Here is a 12420-nt window from a genome sequence, read left to right on the forward strand (position 1 = left end):
GAGCTGAGAGTCAAGCTGTCCTCCTTCAAACAAAGACCAGATGAAGCTTTCAAGGCAGCTTGGGTGAGATTCAAGGCTTATCAAAGGGACTGTCCACACCATGGATTTTCAAGAGTGCAACTGCTAAGCATCTTTTTCAGAGGAATTGACTGGGAATATCAGCTACCTTTGGATGTTATAGCCATGGAAACTTCAAGACAAGATACCCAGAAGATGCTGAAGCTTTGATTGAGAATTTGGCTTCCAGCAATAGCACTAAGAGAGCAAATACTGAAAGGAAGAGATTACATGGAGGATTTGATTCAAAACAGATAGCTTATGTTAATGCCAAACTGGATTCAGTTCACAATCTTCAAGTGGGTAAGAAGTCAGTTCAATTTGCTGCTGAAATTGAGACATTTGAGCCAGAGCCAGAGAATACAGAGGAGAATGTCAACTATGTGTATGGAGCTGGGTATCAAGGTCAGAGATTCGGTAATCAACAAAGTAACAAGCCTTACAGTGGGAACTCTTCAGGCTACACTCCTAAGTCTGAGTTCCAGAAGCAGCAACAGAACGATGGTTATACTAGAACCTATGGGAACTCTTCTTATCAGTCTCCTCCTCCACAGACTTCTTCTGAGAGTAGAATGAAAGCTATGCTAGAGCAACTTTTGCAAGGTCAGGAACAGTTATCAGTGACATTCAATGGGAAGATTGATAATGTCTACAATGAGCTTACTGGGAGGATTGATGCTTTGAACATTCATGTCAAGAAGCTGGAAAATCAGGTTGCACAAACTGCTGGATCCGTCAAGACGCAAGAGGGATTTCTTCCTGGAAGAACTGAGTCAAACCCCAAGCATGCTTGCAATGCCATATTAGTGAGGGATGAAGAAGATGGTGAAATTGAAACTGCAGAAAAGGAGAGCAATCGGCCAAACCCTAGACGGAGAATTCGACTTCAGACGATGTTGTCGGTCGACACCCCTCTCAAACAGAACCCGAAGTTGCAAAATCTCAGGTTCCAGCAGTTGAGAGGGTATACCAACCTAAGATATCTTTTCCTAAGCCAAGAAAGTCCAAGCAGGAGATGGAGGAAGCTAGATGCAAGGCAATGATGGATAAGGTGATGATTGAGATGCCTTTGATTGATGCAGTTAAGCTTTCACCACCTCTTAAGCGGTATGTGAAGAGAATGGGATCAAATGGTTTGAGCCCTGAGGAAGGAGCACTGCTTACCAAGGATGTCAGTGCGATTCTTTTGAACCAGCCTCCACATAGGAAGAAAAAGAAGAAGCAAGAGGTAGTTGTCTCTGAGAAAGTGAGTGCAATGATCTAGAGTAGGATTGCAAAGAAGCTACCAGATCCTGGAAGTTTTGTGTTACATTGTTCTATCTCCACAGGAAGGTTTGCTCACTCACTTTGCGATCTTGGATCTAGCATCAACTTGATCCCACATTCTGTTGCTCTAAGACTTGGGATGACAGATTTTAAGCCAACTCATATATCTTTTATCTTAGCTGATCGATCCCGAAGAATTTCTGAAGGTGTTTTAGAGGATATTCCAATTAAGGTTGGAAACTTCATGATTCCCACTGACTTTGTGGTGCTGAAGTATGATAAAGAGCCTAGTGATCCTCTCATCTTAGGAAGATCTTTCTTGGCAACAGCTGGTGCAATCATAGATGTGCAGAAATGACACATAACACTAAATCTGGAAGGTTTGAGTCTGAACTTTGAGATAGATAAGCTGAGGAGAGCTCCTACTATTGATGGACAAACTTTTTCTGTTGAAAAAGTTTCTAATATTCGAGCATCAGGCTCAGTGTCGATCGACACTGCTGCAGCATCCGTCGACACCCCTCCGCAACCGAGCCCACACTTGACCAGAATTGAGAACTCGCAGGACATTCTCTATGCTTCAAGTCAGAAAGCTGTTCTAAGACAGAAACCTCCCAACTCCACACTCCAGAGTCCACATGTAAGGCTAAGGTACACATCTTCTTCACCTAATCCCCCTCCTATCATCAACAAGACCTTCAAAGATACAAAAACTGTTTTGCAGTTAACCAAGCCACGAGATTATCGTAGAGTGCTTGTTTCTTCTGTTGATGATTTTGCAGAACATAAGAGAAGCAAAACCATCCCCAAATCCCACACTGGTCCTGCTCCTCATGTCCTTGGCAGACCTCACTCTTTAACTGCTTATACACCACCTTGGATGAAGAGGACATTCTCTCGGAAGCATGCATAGCCATGTTCTGCTCCACCTTATGCATGAGCTTCAACGCAGTCCAGCTAATGACTGAAAACAAGCGCTTAGTGGGAAGCAACCCACTTTTAGGTTTTTCTTTTCCTTTTGAGTCATTTTTCTTTTTATATTGAGTCAGTTTTTGTTTGAAATTTGTTTGAAATCATGAACTATCTATCTATTATGTTGCTTTTAACTTGTGTTTGAGTGTCTCTTAACAGAATAATCATCCAAGGATTGATCCATCAACACAACTATCTGCAACTAACAAGGACTTACGGCCAAAAACACCATTCGTGATGAGTGTCGATTCGACACTGAAATGGTATCGGTCGACGCCCCATGGTAACCCAAAAACAGTTCATCTTTTCCTTACAATTTTCAATACGTTTTGTTTCTTTTAGCTTTCCTCTTACTTGAAAACACTGGGGACAATGTCGTTTAAGTCTGGAGGAGGTTAGTACTAACTACTAACTTAGTTTTGGTTTTTAGTGTGTCAAAACCGATTTTTGAGTCAAATTTTTCAAAATTGTGTTGGGGACTATGATTTTTCTTTTTAGCTGTATTGCCTTGGTTGATTAATGATGCAGATTGAATCCACTAATCCGACTAATGAAAAATCCAATGGCTGACCAGTAAACCAGAGACATCCAAATTTCCAACAGAATCCATAAAAGCATGAGGTAACTTCTGCACTTTTCTTTTACCTCATCAAGGAGATTGATGTTCATAGAGCTTGACTCCTTATTCATGCCTGACAATTAAGATCTTCAAAAGAAAATGGTACTCCTCTCCCTTATTTAAGTTGAAAAAATTATTCCTGAGAGCTTTGTTTAGAAAAAAAAAAGAGAATAAAAGATGAGATGATTTTGATCAGTTTAGAGAGGTAGGTAAATTACCTGTGACCTCATTATTCTACTCTTGAGTCAAATGATCACACAAAGCTTGGAAGCGAGGGGTAGGTAAATTACCGATGATCCCATTATTCGCCAACAACTTTGAGAAAAAGAATTAAAAAAAAACAGCAAAGCAAAGCTCAAAGGAGGATAAGAATAGAATAAGTCTGGGGGAGAGGAAGAATACCACATGTTGTAAAAAAATATATCTTACTTGTTATGGTATAGTACGGGAATGAGTCTAGAAGGTTCTTGACATTGATCAAATTGATGAGACCCACTGATGAAGGCTTAATGGAGGAAGTAGTGGAATTTGATTTGAATTTGGGATGCTATGAATGTCAATGGAGAAGTACATGGTGGTTCGATTTGGATTTGTCTGCTAAGCATATGGATTATGGTTTGGATGATCATGGCATTACCTTAGAGAGAAAATGAGTTTATGTGTTTTCAAACCTCTTTCACAGGTCTAAGTTTCTGTTTTGCTTGAGGGCAAGCAAAGGCTAAGTTTGAGGGAGTTGATATATCATGGTGTTTGTGGTTTTTAACCATGATATAAGGAGTCTTTTTGAGTCTGTTGATTTGTTTTCTAGGATGTTTTTGAGTCTTTGCAGGTTTTCTAGGACTTTGGTACATAAAGAGCAAAGTGGAGCAATTTGGATCATTTTGGAGCATAAATCTTGAAGAATCAATTTGGACTCGGATCAAAACAAGGGCATCGATCGACACCTCTTAGGAGCATCGGTCGACACCCTCTTCAACCGATGAAGAATCACAAATTTGAAAGTTTTACAAAGTTGCCCGAAGTTTTCCATATTTGCAACACAAGTCCCAGACGTGTTTTAGGACATATAAATAGTATTTTTAGGTTTTACAAACCCTTAAGTTTTATTCTAGCAAGTTTTATTTTTCTGCAACCCTGTGAGATTTTGAGAGCTTTTGGGAGAGAGATCTGAACTGCTTTGAGAGAAGAATTCTTGAACTTCCTCTTTACTCTTTTAATTTCTATTGCATATTATTCAGAATGATGTCTTCTGCTTCACTGATTATGTCTGAGTAGTTTGCTTGTTAGGTTCAGGGTTTTTTACTGGGATTTTATGATTTATTAGATATGTTTATTTAGGATTCTTTATCTTTCTAGATCTTCATCATAGGTTGTTCTTAATGCTAGATCTTTGATTAGCCATCTGGATTTAGATCTTAGGATTATTGATTGATATGAGAATATAATTGATTTTCCTGAAAAAACCTTTTGATGAGCAAAATTACTTCTTGCAAAGAGATTTGATTTAGTAATTTTGTGAACAATCTAAACCTGTTTTTAAAGCTGATTTTTAACCTAGAATTTACAAAGAGATTTGGATTTTTTGGTTTTAAATTTAGATAATATTTGTAGTGAAAACTTATTTATTTTACAAAAGAGTTTAGAGTTCCAGATCTGATTTTTAATTGCTTGAATTCTAATTAATTTATTGATTTAATGTTTCATAATTTCATGAGAAATTCCCTGGACTTAGCTTTTTGATCTCTTGAATTTACAACAGTTTATTTTAATATTTTGTATTGCCTTTTTAATTTAAATCATCTTGTTTAGCGTAATAATAAAACTCTATCATTTATTGTGTAAACTTGAGTACTTGTGGAATTCGACCCCTAAGTATTACAATGATTTCTTAATTTGAGAGAGTAGCTCTAGGATAAATTTGAGCATATCACCTTCTTTTCTACAAATTATTAAACTAGGAACATTTGTATTATTGTAATACATGAGATCACTAATCATAACATCAAGTTCATGACTAACGCTTTCATATGAATTTATCTAAATTTATGTAATCTTGCATTTATTCAATGAGTTTTGCACCATTAGGACTATAGATTGATCATATCCTCTGAACTGATTTCACCTAAATCATTTGTTCTCACTCATATTATTCAATAACGTTAAGAAAGTGTTATCTTACTTCGTGGTAACTTCCTCTCAGCTGGTGTTTGATGGTTTCATGGTACATTCTTCCCCAAAATTCTTAGGTACTTATAGAAAGAGTTGCATATAATACTCAATAACTTGGCAAATATTTAAACCTAGCTTTTTTTGTTGGGTTCGATATGAACCAATGCGAATTTTCAAGATTTGATTAAGATAGTACTAGAATACAACTGAGCATGTGGTATAGCTGGAATTTCAGAATGATAGATCGGACTATAAGCATTGGAAGTTGATGTTAAATTACGTGTTTATCGTGGTGTGATTGTAATTGCTTGGATGTTTTAGCTTCAAGTGATTGGTTGCGTGTGTGAGAACTTAGAATGCGGCTAGATAGATAATTGTGAGAACGTAAACTCACCAAGCAAGTAAACTTATGTAATACGAAAGCAAGGATTTGTAATTTAAAGGAGAGTTCTTTTAAACCATTTCAGAAAAGATTCTGTATGAAACATGCATAAAAACCAAAGCTTAAAAAACCAGTACCAAAATTGACGGTCTTCAACACTTTATTGTTGAAAGCTTTAAAAGCCAGTACCAAAATTGAAGTATGATACAAAGGTCAAGTAACAGCAAACTCCTTAGAACCATCAAAGAGATCTGATTCATTGAGCAAAACATGCATCAATCTTAGTCACTCAGACAACAGTAACCGGTAAACAAAACAGAGTTTAGCCGACAATGCTTCCTAGAGCAGAATCTTGAATTTCGAGTTTTCTTGAGTAAAGTTTTCCTAAAACAATTAAGCGACCTACACTACTAAGCACACACACGATTGTTATAAAGATCAAAGACCACATAAGTACCACAAGCATCAAATTGCATTTTTATATCAGAGACAGCATCACATCATTCAGACAGTCTAACTGAACGTCCGCGGAGTTAAACATCAAGTCAGAGTAACAAGAACTGTAGTGTCCCCATAAGATACCGTATAATTGCAAGCATACATCATATTAACAGATCAAAGACCAATTACGAGTAACACAAGAACTACAATATCTTCAAACGAGCAAAGATCGTATACTTCATCCAAACACATCAAAGACCAAATAAGATTTCACCACAAACATCAAAAATTGCAATTTCAACATAGAAACAAGCATAACGTGATTCAGACACGGGTAAAGCTCAGTCTCCAACTAAATGGCCCGATTTCAAATATTCTAAGACAAAGAGACGGTATAGTTAGTTGCAAGTATACTTCATAATAACAGATCAAATAAGATTTCACCATAAGCATCATCAACTTGCAATTTCAACACAAAGAGACATCATAAATGGGAACTCAGACAAGAGTCAAAGCTCAAATCTAAATGACCCAAATTTCAAAACATAAAAAAAAGTCTACAATATGGCTCAAAAGACAAACCAAAGGATTATAAATCACTTCTTAGCAGCTCCTTTGCCTCCAGCTCCACCACCAGAACTCGCACCTGCAGCTTGAGCAGCTTTCTTAGCCGCCTTCTCTTGCAATGCTTTCCCATCTCTGAATCATTTTCATTACACAACAACCACACAGATCACATCATTACACAACAACCATACAGATTAGAGCAACTCAATTAGAAACAAACAAAACCCCTTTCCTCAGAGATTCATTATTATTACCTTTCACGACGTTGCTCAGGGGTCAGACCATCGTCAGCGTTCTTACCCTTACCTCCAGCACGAGCCGCGGCTCTTTCACGGTCACGCTCTCTCTGACTTCCACGTGACGATTCCGCATCAAAAGCTTGAAATTAAAGAAAACAACAAAACTAACTTTGCTCTAATCAAATTCAGAATCTTAATAAGACCCATAAGCAAGATTCGAGGAAAGAGTCAACAAGATCTAGTCTTTATACAAAACAGAGAATCAAAAGGGGGCAATCTAGAAACCCTAAAACTGAGAACTTATTTTTAATCCCTAACCCTACTACAAAAGATTCGTAGATCGAGCGAGAAACAGAGAAACTAAAAACAGATAAGAGGAAACGAAAGGATATGAGTCATGGTTGAAACAGCGGCGATCCGGAGAGAGTTGTAAATGGGTTCTCTGTAAAGTCAACAATGCCCGAAGAAACGCAATGCAGAGGCAGAGAGGATTTGAGAAAGAAAAAAAGATTGGATTCTCTTTTATATTTTTGCGCGGATTTGTGTTAAAAGTCGACTTTAACATATTCTCTAATTTCTCGATTATATAAATACCTTTTTTTTTTTAATATTCTTCTCAAGTTATTTAATAAGTATCATATTTTTTTACTAACTTGAGATTTCTAATTATAATTTTCAATACACATTTCAAATTTTTTTTTAGATTTTTCTTTTAAATAAAATGTCAAATCACATTTCAAAGAAATATAATTATATTCCGAACTTTTTAGATTTAAGATGAAAGTAAAGTAAAAAAACAAAACATACATATTTAAAATGTAATTTTTTTAATACACATTCTCTAATTTCTCGATTATATAAATACTTTTTTTTTAAATATTCTTTTCAAGTTATTTAATAAGTATAATATTTTTTTTACTAAGGGCATTTTCATTGAGGAACATTTTTGGGTGTTCTTAGAGTAAAACTATAATGAAAATAATGTAAGATCATTAGTTTAGATCTTTTGTTAAGAAGTTGGTTATTGGAGAACATGTTTAAGAAGTTGGTTATTGGTTATATCATAAGATATAATAATATTAAACATATTACAATTATAAAAACTTTAAAAATAACATTTAAATTGCAAATTTAAATAACTTATACTACAATTCAAAATACAATACCAAATTTTTATGAAACAAAAAAACATTTTAAATAGAAAAAAAAACCAAACAAACATATTATTTAATTAATTAAAGCACACAAACATTTTATTTAATTAATACATAGTTTAATGTCCAAATTTATTCCATATATTCTCAATCAAATCCTCCTTAATTTATGATGTGCTTGTCTATCACGAATTCTTGTATGACCATCACCTAAATCCTCTAGATTTGAAGCATATTTACTGAAAACGTATGATCCGCAGAGGATCCGGTTCCATTTTCTTGTTGGAATTCTTGTTCATCATAGAGTGTGTATGAATTTCGTTCATCTTCGACAATCATATTATGGAGTATGAGACATGCTCTCATAATATATGCAATTTTACCCTTCGCCCATAAAAGAGATGAATTTTTAATCATGACGAATCTAGATTGTAGGACTCCAAATGCACACTCAACATCTTTTCGTGCACTTTCTTGACGTTCTACAAACAAACGATGTTTCGGGTGTTGTGGTTGTGGGATGGATTTAACAAATGTCGCCCATTCGGGATAAATACCATCCGTCAAATAGTAAGCCAAATTATACTCACTTTCGTTGACATAGTACGTAACTTCGGGAGCTCGACTGTAAATAATTTCATTAAATACTGGTGATTGATCAAGAACATTTAAATCGTTACAAGTACCTGGAGCTCCAAAAAATGCGTGTCATATCCAGAGATCTTGTGAAGCTACCACCTCCAAAAAAAATTTCGGTTTACAGGTGCCTCGTGAATACATTCCTTTCCAAACGGTTGGGCAATTTTTCCACTTCCAATGCATACAGTCGATGCTTCCAACCATCCCGGGAAAACCCCGCTGTTCTCCATAAAAGAGTAGCCTTTGAAGATCCTCTGTGTGGGTCGACGTAGGTATTCAGTGCCAAACAAGTCAACTATGCCGACGACAAAATGTTCCAAACATTTACAAGCAGTCGATTCAGCAAGACGTATATATTTGTCAACCGAGTCCGACCCAGTTCCATATGCTAATAGTATAATTGCTGCAGTACATTGTTGTAGCGGTGTTAAACCATTCCAGAAGGTTGCATCCTTTTTTGGTTGAAAATATGGAACTTCTTCACTGAGACGATTCACAATACGCAAGAGCAATGACTTGTTCATTCGAAACCGTCTGCGAAATTGCCTCTCTGTGTAATTCGGATTATCAGTAAAATAATCGTTCCACAAACGTTCGTGCCCTTCTTCCCGTTTTCTATCGATATATGTACGTTTATTCCTTTTGGCCGAAGTTTCCTCTTCAGCAACTTCAAATTGATTATTAAATTGCTCTTGAAAAAATTGGTTAAAACTATCATTATTTTGATCATAATGGTAGTGAAAATTGTTGGAAGAAGATGCCATAAGATGAACAAGAGAAAATGAAACAAGAAACAAAACTTGCAATGAGAACTTTGATTGTATGTCTTTGGTGAGAGAAGGAGTTTTTTGATTTTGATGAAATAAAATCTTGTATTACTTCTGATATATATAGAGGGCACATAACTCTTGTGATTCATCAAGTTGTATTTCAGACAAACACATGTGAACTTTGGTCTTCCTTACAAACAAAGACATGTGACTCTCTTTAAAACTACAATCCAAATACCAAAAAGCCTACACTCATACATTAGCTGATCACGGGTTCACTACTAGTTTCCTTCTCAAAAAGCCTAAACAAATTTACTTAGTAATCATGAGAAGTACCACTACCATAACCATCATACCAAACAAACAACAACTACCAATTCCATAGTCGTTTGAAACAATGGTCTCTTCTCTCGTGCCTCAGTAACAAGCCGCTCCAGGTTCACCAACCTCTGATCTGAATGGTTTTGATGGTCCTTGAGCTGGATCAGTTGGTCCTTGAGCTGGATCAGTTGGTCCTTGAGCTGGATCAGTTGTGTCTCATAATCAGGTAGTGGTTCAGCTTCGCGGCTCCACAGACTTGTATATCCAATCTCAGTTGATGGTTGCGGAGAATAGTAACAGGTCTCAGCCTCCTCTTCGGAACTATAGTCTAATGGGCTGTTTATTCCATAATCGTATATAGAGTCAAGTCCCATGTCTTCTTCAACCTGAAACGGAAAACACATATATAAGTTTCCAACTAATATATAACAATGAAAACAAAAACAAGTTTGTAACCAAACACCCGAGATTCATTAAAAACATAAGAGAACAAGTTGAACAATGTCACATATCTGATTCATAAACACACTAAGACAAACATAGTTAAAACAAACATAGTTAAAACATAGTTAAAACAAACATAGTTAAGTTAAAAAAAGTTCAGCCATTAGCTTCTTCTTTAGAGCTTTTTCATCTTCGTCTAGAGTTTCTTTTTTGGCAATGAGAGTTTCAAGAATGGACATCTTTTGGAGTTCTTTCATGCTCTCCAATCTTTCTGTTTTATCTCCCACATATGACTAAACTCTGCAGATGGTGCAGCCTTCTCTTTACCTTTGTTCCTTAATTTTTTCATTGCCTTTATGCCCGGAGGCCTGCTCTCGTGCTCACCAACGATAGAACCTGTAGATGGTGCAGCATCATCAGCTTTTCTTTTGTTAGAGCTGGTTGTCTTTGGAGTGGGGTTCATAGCCTCCAGGTTTACCCATTTCTGTTCATAGCGTAGCACATTCCAAGCATACTCCAAACCAAACTTCTTCTTGTACAAGTTAGTGTAGATTTGGTGAGCATTCTGCAGAATATCTAAATCGTTCATGCCACTAGCTTTCTCACTCTCTGCCTCTGCAAAAGCTCCACAGAACCTGCTCACTTCCTTACTGATTTTTTGCCATCTTTGTCTACAATGGTCAGGGTGCCTTGGCTCAGCACCACCAAGTAAATGACTACTTGATGCATAATAGTCTCCTATACGGATCCAAAAGGACCCTGCCTTTTGGCCAATCCCAACTATTGCATCCTTCGATGTGTTTAACCAACCGCTTATTAAGACTAAGTCATCTTGTGTGGACCATATCCTTCTCTTCCTACGCTGTTCTGCTGTCTCTTCTGATTGACTAGGAGCTTGACTCGGCTGTGAACTAGTTTGTGAACTAAAAGCAGGGATTTGAGAGGAACCAATGTTTGCATTGGGAGCAAAGCTGTCATATGGGAAGTTAAGAAGGCTAAAGTAGGATTGAGATTGACTGTTAATGGTATTGTTTGATTTCATAGCAATCAGATTTAAACAAGGAAGAAGCTGAGGCAGAGATATTATTGGAAAGTTATTAGAGATTGGTTAAGAAAGAAGCAAATAAGATAGATGATAGAAGAGAAGTAAAAGATATGAGAGATTGAGTATTTGGGTCGGATGTAATATAGAGAAGTTAAGAAGATCATTAAATCAAAAGTTTGGTGTTGTTAGAGACTTTTAATTCTAAATAACCATTACCTACTTCAGTCAAATCAGACGTAAATAAAGGTCATTGAGTGTTTTTTATATGTAAACCAAGACATTCATATTATTCAGTTTTAAAAGTTTTGTTATGTAAACCAAGACATTCATATTATTCATTACCTACTCAACTAGTTTTGTTAAAGCATTCATATTATTCAGTTTTAAAAGTTTTAAAAGTTTCAAAGCTTTCATAGAAATTAGTTTTAAAGTTTTAAGACAACTCAAACATAAAAAGCAAGACTACAATCAAAACTTATCCGTGAATAACCACTTATACGAGAACATGACCAGATGATATCAAGTTAGATACTGAGACATAGAAAGCAAAACTAAGTGACACTAAATTCACAACAACTCAATTATATTATACAAGACATAAACCAATCAAACATCCGAGACCATCACAAAACAATTCTGAGAAACTCATTACACAATCAAACAACAAACAACACTTAACAAGCCACTACAATCAAATAAAATCTGTGAATAAACACTTATACACTACTACACAAACCACAACACCACTCAAATCAGGAAACCAACCTTGCATTACATATAGTGACTGTGACTTACCTTTTAGTTTCGAGAAAATGCAGGTTTGTTGATGGTTATCCGATTTAATTTTCCCTGGTTAATCTCACCTACAAGCCTCAGAAACAAAGCAAAATCGATTAATGTTCATCAGTGTTAAGGTTGATTTCAAATACAACATACAACACTCGGAATTCAGTCATACATCCTGGAAGCTCACTCAAAAACCTATATTGATTAATCAAAACCTTTAATTGACAGATGAGACGAAACCCTATACCATGTTACTAAACCCAAACCTAATTCACAGATTTCAATTTAACCCTAAATCAATGAAACATCGAAGAAACATTGACTAACAGAGGAAACGACGGGTCTACCTTGTCTATATTGCCTTCAAATCACCGGACATATGAATCGACAAAAGAAGAGAATTTTAACAGATTTATCGGAAAATCTATGTAAAGATCAATTTCTACATGGAAGAGCTCTCGATTTTGGTGTTTTAATGGCCGGAATACAAACCTTAGTCGGCGAAGATGGTGACCACGAAGCTTTCGCCGTTTTGGAGAGAAACTTCGA

The 12420-nt window shown here is 36.1% G+C and overlaps 1 protein-coding gene, 1 non-coding gene and 1 pseudogene across 2 annotated transcripts; all 3 read right to left on the minus strand.

The window, feature by feature from the left end:
• LOC147936156 (small nucleolar RNA R71) lies at nt 1-107 on the minus strand. Its single transcript, XR_015569804.1, has one exon. It is a non-coding gene; the product is annotated as a small nucleolar RNA R71 (small nucleolar RNA).
• Nucleotides 108-6304: 6197 nt separating this feature from the next.
• LOC104719094 (uncharacterized) lies at nt 6305-7282 on the minus strand. The gene is made up of 3 exons (XM_019230888.2): nt 7105-7282; nt 6728-6830; nt 6305-6605 (listed from the first exon to the last, which is right to left on the minus strand). Exons 1-3 carry the CDS (start codon nt 7109-7111, stop codon nt 6503-6505), a joined length of 213 nt encoding a protein of 70 aa, XP_019086433.1. The 5' UTR covers nt 7112-7282; the 3' UTR covers nt 6305-6502.
• A 2898-nt stretch (nt 7283-10180) lies between these two features.
• Nucleotides 10181-11082, minus strand: LOC104720427 (uncharacterized; annotated as a pseudogene).
• Between the last annotated feature and the right edge of the window lie 1338 nt (nt 11083-12420).

This window comes from Camelina sativa, chromosome 10 (genome assembly GCF_030686135.1).
Source record: "Camelina sativa cultivar CO46 ecotype springtype chromosome 10, ASM3068613v1".
NCBI lineage: Eukaryota > Viridiplantae > Streptophyta > Magnoliopsida > Brassicales > Brassicaceae > Camelina > Camelina sativa.

Excerpts from the sequence above, each read along its gene's own strand:
- LOC104719094 (XM_019230888.2), bottom strand. Across the intron at positions 6,606-6,727 it reads CCTGAGCAACGTCGTGAAAG|AGATGGGAAAGCATTGCAAG; the intron begins GTAATAATAATG and ends AAAATGATTCAG.